Source organism: Oncorhynchus gorbuscha, linkage group LG14 (assembly GCF_021184085.1).
Source record: "Oncorhynchus gorbuscha isolate QuinsamMale2020 ecotype Even-year linkage group LG14, OgorEven_v1.0, whole genome shotgun sequence".
NCBI lineage: Eukaryota > Metazoa > Chordata > Actinopteri > Salmoniformes > Salmonidae > Oncorhynchus > Oncorhynchus gorbuscha.
The window spans coordinates 41,787,095-41,799,560 of record NC_060186.1 but is presented as its reverse complement, the minus strand read 5'-3'; the positions used below and the strand labels follow the sequence as shown (position 1 = coordinate 41,799,560).

The 12,466-nt window shown below is 44.0% G+C and overlaps 1 protein-coding gene across 2 annotated transcripts in view; it reads left to right on the top strand.

Moving 5' to 3' along the window:
* Positions 1 to 12,466, top strand: part of LOC123994947 (glutamate receptor ionotropic, kainate 2-like) — a 200,702-nt gene that overhangs the window by 140,446 nt on the left and 47,790 nt on the right. For both annotated transcript variants that reach the window (XR_006831754.1, XM_046298081.1), the window contains exon 9: positions 12,171 to 12,284. Coding sequence is in view for 1 of the 2 variants with exons in the window: in XM_046298081.1 (XP_046154037.1) it covers positions 12,171 to 12,284 (114 nt within the window). In the remaining variant the exon portion in view is untranslated. The remainder of the gene's footprint in view (positions 1 to 12,170; positions 12,285 to 12,466) is intronic.

Genomic DNA, 12,466 nt, shown 5'->3' with positions numbered 1-12,466 from the left:
TTGTTGTTGATTCTTCACAAAAAAATACAGTTTTATATCTTTATGTATGAAGCCTGAAATGTGGCAAAATGTTGCAAAGTTCAAGGGGGCCGAATACTTTCGCAAGGCACTGTATATTTTCCAGTGGTATTCCGCAATTTCGGCTAGCACTTGACGGGAGGCTTGCTGTCTGCTCCAACCATTGGCGTGCATGCACAATGTTGCTCTGGATCATGCAAACAGGTACAGGCTACAATTTGTTGCACATCCCCCATGCTTCTAAGTCATCATCACGTCATCTGTTCCCGAGGCCTCTGTGCCCATTGTGAGGGAGGGAATATCCTCTCGTCTGCAGACGCAGACAATTAAATTGGTTTCTATGTCGGATCCAGGACGGCTGGTACAGACGGTATTCCCTGGGTATTGAAAGGGGTCGGGACTATTTTTTTCCCCCTTCCGAGATGAATGTGTCCTCAGCGAGCATCTCAGTTTGCACCTCCAAAATGCTCACATACCAGCGGCTGTTACGGTCCATATGTCCTGGCTCAAAAGGATGCATAATTTCATGTGCCCATGTGGCCCAGTTACAGAATATTTCTGAGGTTCAATTATGAGGCAATAGCCTATGAGTGTTTGGTCCTCCTGTTCGGCTTGTCCCTCTCCTCTTGCATCTTTTCAAAGGTGATTGAGGTGGCTCTGGCACCCTATCGGGGCCAGGGTCTGAGGGTGTTGGCCTATCTGGACGATTGGCTAATAGCAACAGAGTGTTACACACATCCAGGGTGGTGTCCCATTTTCTGTCAAATTAAAAGGGGAAAAAAACAGCTGTTTAACCCCATTGCCGTGCATTCCATTCCTGGGTCTTTCCGTTGTGTGCACGGTACGTTTTCGCCAGTTCCTGCGCCTATTGGAGATGATGGCTTCTAAGATATTGGTCATTCCCCTGGGACTATTATTAATGTGGCTGTTTCATTTCTGGGTGCTAGCCACGCGCTTGGATCCATCTCACCACCTAAACCAGTCCCCAACATGCCTTCGGGGGGCCCAAGCCAAATATTTGGTTCCTAATCTGATAGCTAGAGGTTTACTTCCGAATGTTATTTCTACCATTCAGTCCGCGTGGGCGTCTTCCACGAGAGGGCTGTATGTGTATAAGTGGCAAGTGTTTGAGCTCTGGTGACAAGATAAAGAGTACTTGGCCGCTATCTCAGCATGTCATGTGGGAGTTGATGGAGCAACATGGGGGCTCACCCCTTGATTGTGTGGTTCCTATAAGGTGTATGTTGTGTCACGCCAGTCTGTAAACCTATCACACCCACATGGGGCTTGACGCTAGTTTTGGAGGCACAGTGTGCCCTTTGAGCCTCTGGAGTCGGTGGATCTCCTACACAGCTTCCCTGCTCATGGCTTTGGCCTCGGCTAAAGTTGTTTGGGACATCCACACGTTATCTCTACACCCTTCCTGTACTCAGTTTGCCCAAATGTGGCCTTTGCCCTGAAAGTCATCACTATGGCCTACATGTCCTTAGATTTGAGCTATTTCTCTTTTTGCCTCCTTGTTTTGCTTCTGAGGAGCAACAGAGGATATCAAATCTAATCAAGCTTTGTCACATGCGCCAAATACAACAGGTGTAGACTTTACCGTGAAATTCTTACTTACAATACCTTATTAACCAACAGTGCAGTTCAAGATGAGTTAAGAAAATATTTACAAAGTAGACAAACATAAAAAGTAATAATATAAAGTAACACAATAAGAATAAGAATAACGATGCTATATACAAGAGTCACCGGTACCAAGTCTGTGTGCGGGGGTACAGGTTAGTTGAGGTAATTTGTACATGTAGGTGGGGAGGCAGGTAGCCTAGTGGTTAGAGCGTTGGACTTGTAACCGATTCTCGAGCTGACAAGGTAAAAATCTGTCATTCTGCCCCCGAACAAGGCAGTTAACCCACTGTTCCTAGGCTGTCATTGAAAGTAAGAATATGTTCTTAACTGACTTGCCTAGTTAAATAAAGGTTAAAAAAAGGTGGCTGTGAAGTCACTATGCACAGATAACAAACAGTGAGTAGCAGCAGTGTACAAAAGGGATGGGGGGTCAATGTAAATTGTCCGGTGGCAATTTTATTAATTGTTCAGCAGTTTTATGGCTTGGGGGTAGATGCTGATGAGGAGCTCCGGTACGGCTTTCCGTACCGGTAGCAGAGAACAATCTATGACTTGGGTGACTGCAGTCTCTGACAATTTTATGGGCTTTCCTTTGACACTGCCTATTATAGTGGGGCAAAAAACAATTTACCCCTGAGGGGCCCCAGTGTTAAGGATCAGCGTGGCAGACGTATTGTTGCCTACCCTTACCACCTGGGGGCAGCCCGTCAGGAAGTCCAGGATCCAGTTGCAGAGGGAGGTGTTTAATCCCAGAGTCCTTAGCTTAGTGATGAGTTTCGTGGGCACTATGGTGTTGAACGCTGAGCTGTAGTCAATGAACAGCATTCTCAAATAGGTGTTCCTTTTTGTCCAGGTGAGAAAGGGCAGTGTGGAGTGCGATTGAGATTGCATCGTCTGTGGATCTGTTGGGGCGGTATGCGAATTGGAGTGGGTCTTTTTGGTGGTCTTCTTAAGCCAGCATTCAGACACGGCTAGGACATCAGTGTTGGCAGAGTGTGCTAAAGCAGTCAATAAAACTAACTTAGGGAGGAGGCTTCTGATGTTAACATGCATGAAACCAAGACTTTTACGGTTACAGAAGTCCACAATTGATAGCACCTGGGAAATATCAATCAAATCAAAGTTTATTTGTCAAGTTACAGTGAAATGCTTACTTACAGGCTCTAACCAATAGTGCAAAAAAGGTGTGTGTGGGTAAGTAAAGAAATTAAACAACAGTAAAAAGACGTTTGAAAATTAGAGTAGCAAGGCTATATACAGACACCGGTTAGTCAGGCTATTTTTTTTTATTATTTAAAAAAAAAATTGCCCACTTTTTCTCCCCAATTTTGTGGTATCTAATTGTAGTAGTTACTGTCTTGTCTCATCGCTACAACTCCCGTACGGGCTCGGGAGAGACGACAGTCGAGAGACATGCATCCCCTGAAACGCAACCCAACCAAGCCGCACTGCTTCTTAACACAGCGCGCATCCAACCCGGAGGCCAGCCGCACCAATGTGTCTCGGGAAACACTGTGTACCTAGCGACCTGGTCAGCATACACTGCACCCGCCACAGGAGTTGCTAGTGCTCGATGAGACAAGGATATCCCTACCGGCCAAACCCTCCCTAACCCGGGCGACGCTAGGCCAATTGTGCATGGCCCCATGGACCTCCCGGTCGTGGCCTGCTGCGAAGGTGCCTGGGCTCGATCCCAGAGTCTCTGGTTACACAGCTAGCACTGCGATGCAGTGTTAGTCAGGTTTATTGAGGTAGTATGTACATGTAGGTATGGTTAAAGTGACTATGCATTTATGATGAACAGAGAGTAGCAGTAGCGTAAAAAGAGGGGTTGGCGGGTGGTGGGACACAATGCAGATAGCCCGGTTAGCCAATGTGCGGGAACACTGGTTGGTCGGGCCAATTGAGGTAGTATGTAATAAGAGTGGAACTGGAGGCTACAGGGCCTGGGTTAACCTCTACATCCCCAGAGGAGGAGTAGGATAAGGGTATGGCTAAAGGCTATAAGAACTAGTCGTCAGTGCTTTGGGAACAGAGAATAAAGGACGTTTTCTGGGCACAATAGAATAGAATCAGGGCATAATGCACAGACAATGGTATGGTAGAATAGAATCAGGGCATAATGCACAGACAATGGTATGGTAGAATAGAATCAGGGCATAATGCACAGACAATGGTATTTTTTTACCTTTATTTAACCAGGCAAGTCAGTTAAGAACACATTCTTATTTTCAATGACGGCCTGGGAACAGTGGGTTAACTGCCTGTTCAGGGGCAGAACAACAGATTTGTACCTTGTAAGCTCGGGGGTTTGAACTCACAACCTTCTGGTTACTAGTCAAACGCTCTAACCACTAGGCTACCCTGCCGCCGATGAGACAAGGATATCCCTACCAGCCAAACCGTTGAATAGAATCAGGGCATAATACACTGACGATGATATGGTAGGATATGAGTACAGTGGAGGTAAACCTAGGCGTTGAGTGATGATGAGTGAGGTTTCGTCTCTGGAGGCACCAGTTAAGCCAGCTGAGGTCTCCACATGTGTGTGGGATGGGACAAAAAAGCTATCGACGGCATGTTGAGCGGGAATGATGGCTCTCCAGTGAAATAAAACCTTAAGAACTAGCCAAGACAGCAGTTTACAAGGTATATTGACATTGGAGAGAGTCATAAAGCAATCACAGGTGTTGATCAGGAGAGCTAAGACAACAAAGGGTAAATGGCGATGAATGGGCAGAGCGGGTCAGTTAGGTACATACAGGAGTTCGAGGTTGGGGCTGACAGGTTAACAAAATCCGTGTTATCCGTGATACCGTGTTATTTAAACAGTCCAGGGGGCATCAGCTGTGTAGCTGAGTGATCATAGGGTTAAAATAGCAGCAATAAGTGAGTCAGGGTGCAGTTCGGTAGTCACTACTATGCTAGGCGAGCAGGGGACACAGCGTTCAGAAAAGCTAGTGGGCCGGGAATAGTAGATGGTTCTTCGGTGATATCGTAACAGAATAGCCTGTTGAGACCACATCGGGCAATCACGTCGGCAGTCCAGTCGTGATGGATCGGCGGGTCTCCGTGACGACAATAAAGGGTCCAGGCCAATTGCCAGAGGAGGTATTGTAACCCTAGAATTAGCTGGTATATGGGCCTAGCTCGAGGCTCGCTCAAGGCTACCTGGTTCTTAGCTAAAAGTAGCCACTCGTTTGCAGCTAGCTAACTACGATTATCCTGTGTAATGATCCAGAGCGGCAGAAATCCGGTGATGTGGTATAGAGAAGCAGTCTGATATTCTCTGGGTAGATATCGCACTGTGCTGACTGGCAGGTATTATCTGTGCTAAGGCTGGCTGGTGAAGCTAAAGGTGAAGACCGCTAGCCTTGGCTAACTCCTAATGGAAGTTCCAGTCATAAGGAATAAAAATAGCAGATCCGTACCACATTGGGTGAGGGGGGTTGCAAGAAAGTATATTTAGTTCGTAGATAGAAAGTGAGATTAACAAGGATCCGCCTCTTTTTTTATTTTATTTTCGCTTAAAATGACATTCCAAATCTAAATGCCTGTAGCTCAGGCCCTGAAGCAAGGATATGCATATTATTGGTAGCATTTGAAAGGAAACACTTTGAATGTTGTGGAAGTGTGAACGAAATGTAGGAGAATAACACAATAGATCTGGTAAAAGATAATACAAAGAAAAAACCAACCATTCTTTTTTGTGTACCATCTTTCAAATGCAAGAGAAAGACCTTAATGTATTATTCCAGCCCAGTCCAATTTAGATTTTGGCCACTAGATGGCAGCAGTGTATGTGCAAAGTTTTAGATTGAGCCAATGAACCGTTGCATTTCTGTTCAAAATGTTGTATCAAGACTGCCCAAATGTGCCTAATTTGTTTATTAAAAACCTCTTGAAACTAGGGGGCACTATTTTCATTTTTGGAAAAATTACGTTCCCAAAGTAAACCGCCTATTTCTCAGGACCAGATGCTAGGATATGCATATAAAGGACATCTTAGGATAGAAAACACTCTAAAGGGTCCAAAACTGTAAAAATATTGTCTGTGAGCATAACAGATCAGATATTACAGGCGAAAGCCTAAGAAAAATCCAATCAGGAAATGACTCATGTTTTGAAACCGTTGTCTTCCTATGCATCCCTATTGGCCACTGAAAGGGATATCAACCAGATTTCCTTTTCTACGTATTCCCTAAGGTGTCTACAGCATTGTGACATAGTTTCACGCCTTTATGTTGAAGAATGAGCATAAACGACTACATTGTGTAAGTGGCCAGCTGAGGTCTCTCAGTGATTCTTGTGTAAAAGACAAAGGTAGTCATTTTTCCTCTCGCTCTTACTGAAAAGCCAATTGTCCTGGTTGATATATTATCGAATAGATATTTGAAAAACACCTTGAGGATTGATTATAAAAAACGTTTGCCATGTTTTCTGTCGATGTTATGGATATAATTAGAATTTTCTTTCAGCGTTGTCGTGACCGCTATTTCCGGTGAATTTCTCAACATAACGTGACAAACAAATGAGTAATTTTGGGTATAAAAATAATCTTTATGGAACAAAAGGAACATTTGCTGTCTAACTGGAAGTCGTCAGTGAAAACATCCAAAGATCATCAAAGCTAAACGGTTAATTTGATTGCTTTTCTGATTTTCATGACCAAACATCCTGCTGCTAGCTGGACATAATGCTATGCTAGGCTATTGATAAATTTACACAAACGCTTGTCTTGCTTTGGCTGTAAAGCATCATTTCAAAATCTGAGATGACAGGGTGATTAACAAAAGACTAAGCTGTGTTTCACTATATTTCACTTGTGATTTCATGAATATGAATATTTTCTAGTAATATTTTTTGACCATTGCGCTATGCTAATTAGGGTAGTTGATGACAATTCTCCCAGATCCGGGATGGGTAGTTCTAAGATTAATAACTTTTCATGTTCCAAATTGTGCACTCTCCTCAAACAATAGCATGGTATTCTTTCACTGTAATAGCTACTGTAAATTGGACAGTGCAGTTAGCTTTCTGCCAATATCAAATATGTCTATTACATTCACATTTACATTTAAGTCATTTAGCAGACGCTCTTATCCAGAGCGACTTACAAATTGGTGCATTCACCTTATGACATCCAGTGGAACAGTCACTTTACAATAGTGCATCTAAATCTTAAAGGGGGGGGGTGAGAGGGATTACTTATCCTATCCTAGGTATTCCTTAAAGAGGTGGGTTTCAGGTGTCTCCGGAAGGTGGTGATTGACTCCGCTGTCCTGGCGTCGTGAGGGAGTTTGTTCCACCATTGGGGGGCCAGAGCAGCGAACAGTTTTGACTGGGCCGAGCGGGAACTGTACTTCCTCAGTGGTAGGGAGGCGAGCAGGCCAGAGGTGGATGAACGCAGTGCCCTTGTTTGGGTGTAGGGTCTATGACCTGGGAAATGTTCTTGTTACCTATTACCTAATGCTAATCGTATTAGCCTACGTTGGCTCAACCATCCGGGAAGGGACACTGATCCCGAAGATGTTTAAAATATAGCAAAAAAGACTGTCTATTTACACGGGATAAGACAAACACACAGGTCCGACTGCTACGCCATCTTTGAGCTATTATACCCAGACTGCCGCATCTGGCGGGGTCAGGTGTGGGCGGTCTGCAATTAGCCGTGTCATTTAGTATCTGTTGGGGTCGGCTTGTTGTACCGAAGATGACTGACTGAAAGGGAACTTAATGTTGTGACTATAACTACTGTTCCCTGAAGGAGGGAAACAAGGTATAACACCTGTTTGGCCCCAACGCCGCACGTTCCTGGGCCCGGTGAAGAGCGGTATTAAATTGAAGGAATGAATCCGAGCCTCACGCTTATCAACCATGGAAGACTCTACTTTCAGCGAGGCGCGGATTTCATTGGCCTTGTCAGGTTTGATTGGAGATCCTTTCACCAAAGTCGCGAGAGTGCGACTACCCGTAATGTTGTGCCTTGTTACCCTCCCACAGGCAACAGTAGTTATACTCATAACGTTATGTTTTTACCATCACTTTGCTGTAAACAAGTTTTAAACTCAGGCACTTTACTTAAAATTCAGGAATTATGAATGACATAACCTATCGAGAGCTGAGTGAACCCAGGAATTTCATCATGGTTTGTCAATGCCCTCTGTCTATATATGGCGTCGTCCCACTGTTTCCTGTCTTGATTTGTTCACTGAACCAGTCTCTACTTCATGTAGACACAACTTTTGCATGGCACGTATTAGAGAGTACTGGGACAGTAATGACCTGTGCCAGTGTCCAATGTATAAGGACAAAGTCTACAAGAGACTTAGCTTTGCATCAGTACTTTCATTTCTGAGGTGGCTGCTCAGCTCAGGAAACCAGTTCAAGCAAATAATGAGCATAAACGGCTACAATGCGTAAGTGGCCAGCTCAAGGCCCTGAAGTCCTGCCTGGTCTGCCTGACCTCTTACTCTGAGACTCACCTCAGCCTCATCAGATAGCACCAGTGCTAAAAAAGACACAAGCTCATCAAAGCAGTAGAGAACCTGGAAGACAGAATGTGTAAGGAGCGTGACAAACTCCTGGAGTTGTTCTGTAGGACTGACCAGATGTGTTTGTGTCTTGTGCAAGAAAACAGACCACAAGACTCACTACACTGTGTTTCTAGCGGAAGAGTATGGAAATAAATAGGCTACGCTGGGTCAAAAAGAGGCAGTGTGGCAGATGATCCTGAAGCGACTGCATCAGGTTAAGGAAATCAAACACTCAGTAGAGCAAGAGCATTGCAATGAGAGATAGCAGACAGTGTGCAGCTCTTCACTGCTCTTGTACGTTCCACTGAGAGAAGCCAGGCTGAGCTCATTGAGGTGTTTAGGGTGAAGCAATAAGCTGCAGAGAAGCAGGTTGAAGGACTCATTTTGCAGGAGCAAAAAATCAGTGAGCTACAGAAGAGATGCACTAAGCTGAAGCAGCTGTCACATAGTGAGGACTGCCTCCATTCTTGATACACACGGGAAACTGTTGAGCGTGAAAAACACAACAGCGTTTCAGTTCTCGACACACTCAAACCAGTGCACCTGGCATCTACTACCATACCCCATTCAAAGGCACTTCAATATTTTGTCTTGCCCATTCACCTTCTGAATGGTATAAATACACAATCCATGTCTCAGCTGTCTCAAGGCTTAAAAATCCTTATCTTACCCATCTCCTCCCCTTCAGAGTGATTGAAGTGGATTTAACAAGTGACATCAATGTGGGGTCATAGCTTTCACCCTACATTACTCATCTCATATGTATATACTGTACTTTATATAATCTACTGCATCTTTATGTAATACATGTATCACTAGCCACTTTAAACTATGCCACTTTTGTTTACATACCCTACATTACTCATCTCATATGTATATACTGTACTCGATACCATCTACTGCATATTGCCTATGCCGTTATGTACCATCACTCATTCATATCTTTATGTACATATTCTTTATCCCTTTACACTTGTGTGTATAAGATAGTCGTTTTGGAATTGTTAGGTTAGATTACTTGTTGGTTATTACTGCATTGTTGGAACTAGAAGCACAAGCATTTCGCTACACTCGCATTAACATCTGCTAACCATGTGTGTGAAAAATTAATTTGATTTGATCTGGTCATTCTAGGTCATGGAAAGAGCAGGTGTTCTTAATGTTTTGTCCACTGTATCTCTCTATTATGCCAAACCCACTGGCTCCAGGTCATCTATAAGTCTTTGCTAGGTAAAGCCCCACCTTATCTCAGCTCACTGGTCACCATATTAACACCTACCAAGAGCACGTGCTCCAGCAGGTATATTTCACTAGTTATCCCCAAAGCCAACACTTCCGTTGGCCGCCTTTCCTTTCAGTTCTATGCTGCCAATGACTGGAACGAATTGCAAAAATCACAGAAACTGGAGTCTTATATCTCCCTCTTTGACTTTAAGCATCAGCTGTCAGAGCAGCTTACCGATCACTGTGCCTGTACACAACCAATCTGTAAATGGCACACCCAACTACCTCATCCCCATATTATTACTTACCCTCTTGCTCTTTTGTACCCCAGTATCTCTACTTGCACATCATCATCTGCACATCTTTCACTCCAGTGTTAATGTTAAATTGTAATTATTTCGCCTCTATGGCCTATTTATTGAGGTCCCCAAAGATTGGAAAGCTGCCACGGTCATCCCCCTCTTCAAAGGGGGAGACACTCTAGACCCAAACTTCTACAGACCTATATCTATCCTACCCTGCCTTTCTAAGATCTTGGAAAGGCAATTTAACAAACAGATCACCGACCATTTCGAATCCCCCTGTACCTTCTCCGCTATGCAATCTGGTTTCCAAGCTGGTCACCGGCGCACCTCAGCCACGCTCAAGGTCCTAAACGATATCCGCCATCGATAAGAGACATTATTGTGCAGCTGTATTCATCGACCTGGCCAAGGCTTTCGACTCTGTCAATCACCATATTCTTATTGGCAGACTCAACAGCCTTGGTTTCTCAAATGACTGCCTAGCCTGGTTCACCAACTACTTCTCTGACAGAGTTCAGTGTGTCAAATTGGAGGGCCGGTTGTCCGGACCTCTGGCAGTGTCTATGGGGGTACCACAGGGTTCAATTCTCGGGCCAACTTTTTTTTCTGTATACATCAATGATGTCGCTCTTGCTGCTGGTGATTCTCTAATCCACCTCTACGCAGACGACACCATTCTGTATACTTCTGGCCCTTCACTGTGTTAACTAACCTACAGACGAGTTCCAATGCCATACAACTCTCCTTCCGTGGCCTCCAACTGCTCTTAAATGCAAGCAAAACTAAATGCATGCTCTTCAACCGATCGCTGCCCACACCAACCCACCCGTCCAGCATCGCTACTCTGGACGGTTCTGACTTAGAATATGTGGATAACTACAAATACCTAGGTGTCTGGTTAGACTGTAAACTCTCCTTCCAGACTCACATTAAGCATCTCCAATCCTAAATTAAATCTAGAATCGGCTTCTTATTTCGCAACAAAGCATCCTTCACTCATGATGCCAAACATACCCTATTAAAACTGACTATCCTACCGATCCTTGACTTCGGCGATGTAATTTACAGAATAGCCTCCAACACTCTACTCAGCAAATTGGAAGCAGTCTATGTGATTTTCTGGATTTTTTTTCTCAAGTAGTCTGTCATAGTTGAAGTGTACCTATGGTGAAAATTACAGGCCTCTCTCAACTTTTCAAGTGGGAGAACCTGCACAATTGGTGGCTGACTAAATACTTTTTTGCCCCACTGTACTACCCACCACTGCGATCTGTATGCTCTCGTTAGCTGGCCCTCGCTTCATATTCGTCGCCAAATCCATTGGCTCCAGGTCATCAATAAGTCGTTGCTAGGTAAAGCCCCGCCTTATCTCAGCTCACTGGTCACCATAGCAGCACCCACCCCTTGCACGCACTCCTGCAGGTATATTTCACTGGTCACCCCCAAAACCAATTCCTCCTTCGACCGCCTTTCCAAACAGTTTTCTGCTGCCAATGACTAGAACAAACTGCAAAAATCACTGAAGCTGGAGACTTATCTCCCTCACTAGCTTTAAGCACCAGCTGTCAGAGCAGCTCACAGATCACTGCACCTGTACATAGCCACTCAGTAAATCGCCCATCCAACTACCTCATCACCATACTATTATTTATTTTGCTCTTTTGCACCCCAGTATCTCTACTTGCACACTCATCTTCTGCACATCTATCACTCCAGTGTTTAATTTTCCATTCTGTCATTTTTTCACCACTAAGGCCTATTTATTGCCTCACCCCTCTTATCCTACCTCATTTGCACACACTGCACTTAGACTTTCTCTATTGTATTATTGACTGTGTGATTTGTTTATTCCATGTGTAACTCTGTGTTGTTGTTTGTGTTGCACTGCCTTGCTTGATCTTGGCCAGTTCGCAGTGGTAAATGAGAACTGGTTCTCAACTAGCCTACCTGGTTACATAAAGGTGAAATAAATATATACAAATTGCATTTTTTCTTTATGGCCCCCAAAAAACATATTTCATATGTTGCCTTGCCTTATTACTTAACGGCCTTGTTGCAAACAGAATGAAAGATTTGGAGTGGATTTTTTAGCACATGCTTCCTTTTAACTTTACCATACAGGCCAGTAATGTGGAGTGAATGCAGTGTTGTTGATCGTCTGTATTTTCAATCAATACATCTTCATTTATATTTTCTTATTAATTTGGAAAATTTTGTATAATTTGTCGTTTACTTTGAAAATGTGGAGTAGGTTGTGTAGATTGGTAGGAATAATCCAATGTAATCTCTTTTTATATGACATTTTAAGGCATTCAAATGTGAAGACCGTGCAAGGGGTGTGTAGACTTTCCCTAGCGACTTTATACCACTTGTGCGTGTGTTCACAACTCATGTCTGTCTGTGTATGCATATACAGTACCATTTTATCACATGCGGGGATCATATGTTTCCCCAACAGATTGGAACATGGGACCCTCCCAGTGGGCTGAACATGACAGAGAACCACAAGAGCAAGACGACTAACATCACTGACTCTCTGGCTAACAAATCCCTCCGCGTCTCCACCATACTGGTAAACATACATTTGGCTAGTTCTCTGTCTTTCTGCGGCCTCACATATGCACACAGCAGGATTACTGAAGTCATGACGACTAAGAGGAGAGAGTGAATCAGTCGGGTGCCCAATCAAAAAACGACAAATGGGTCAAATAATATTTTTTGGGGGAAAGCCACCCGAAACTACTCATTCCTTTA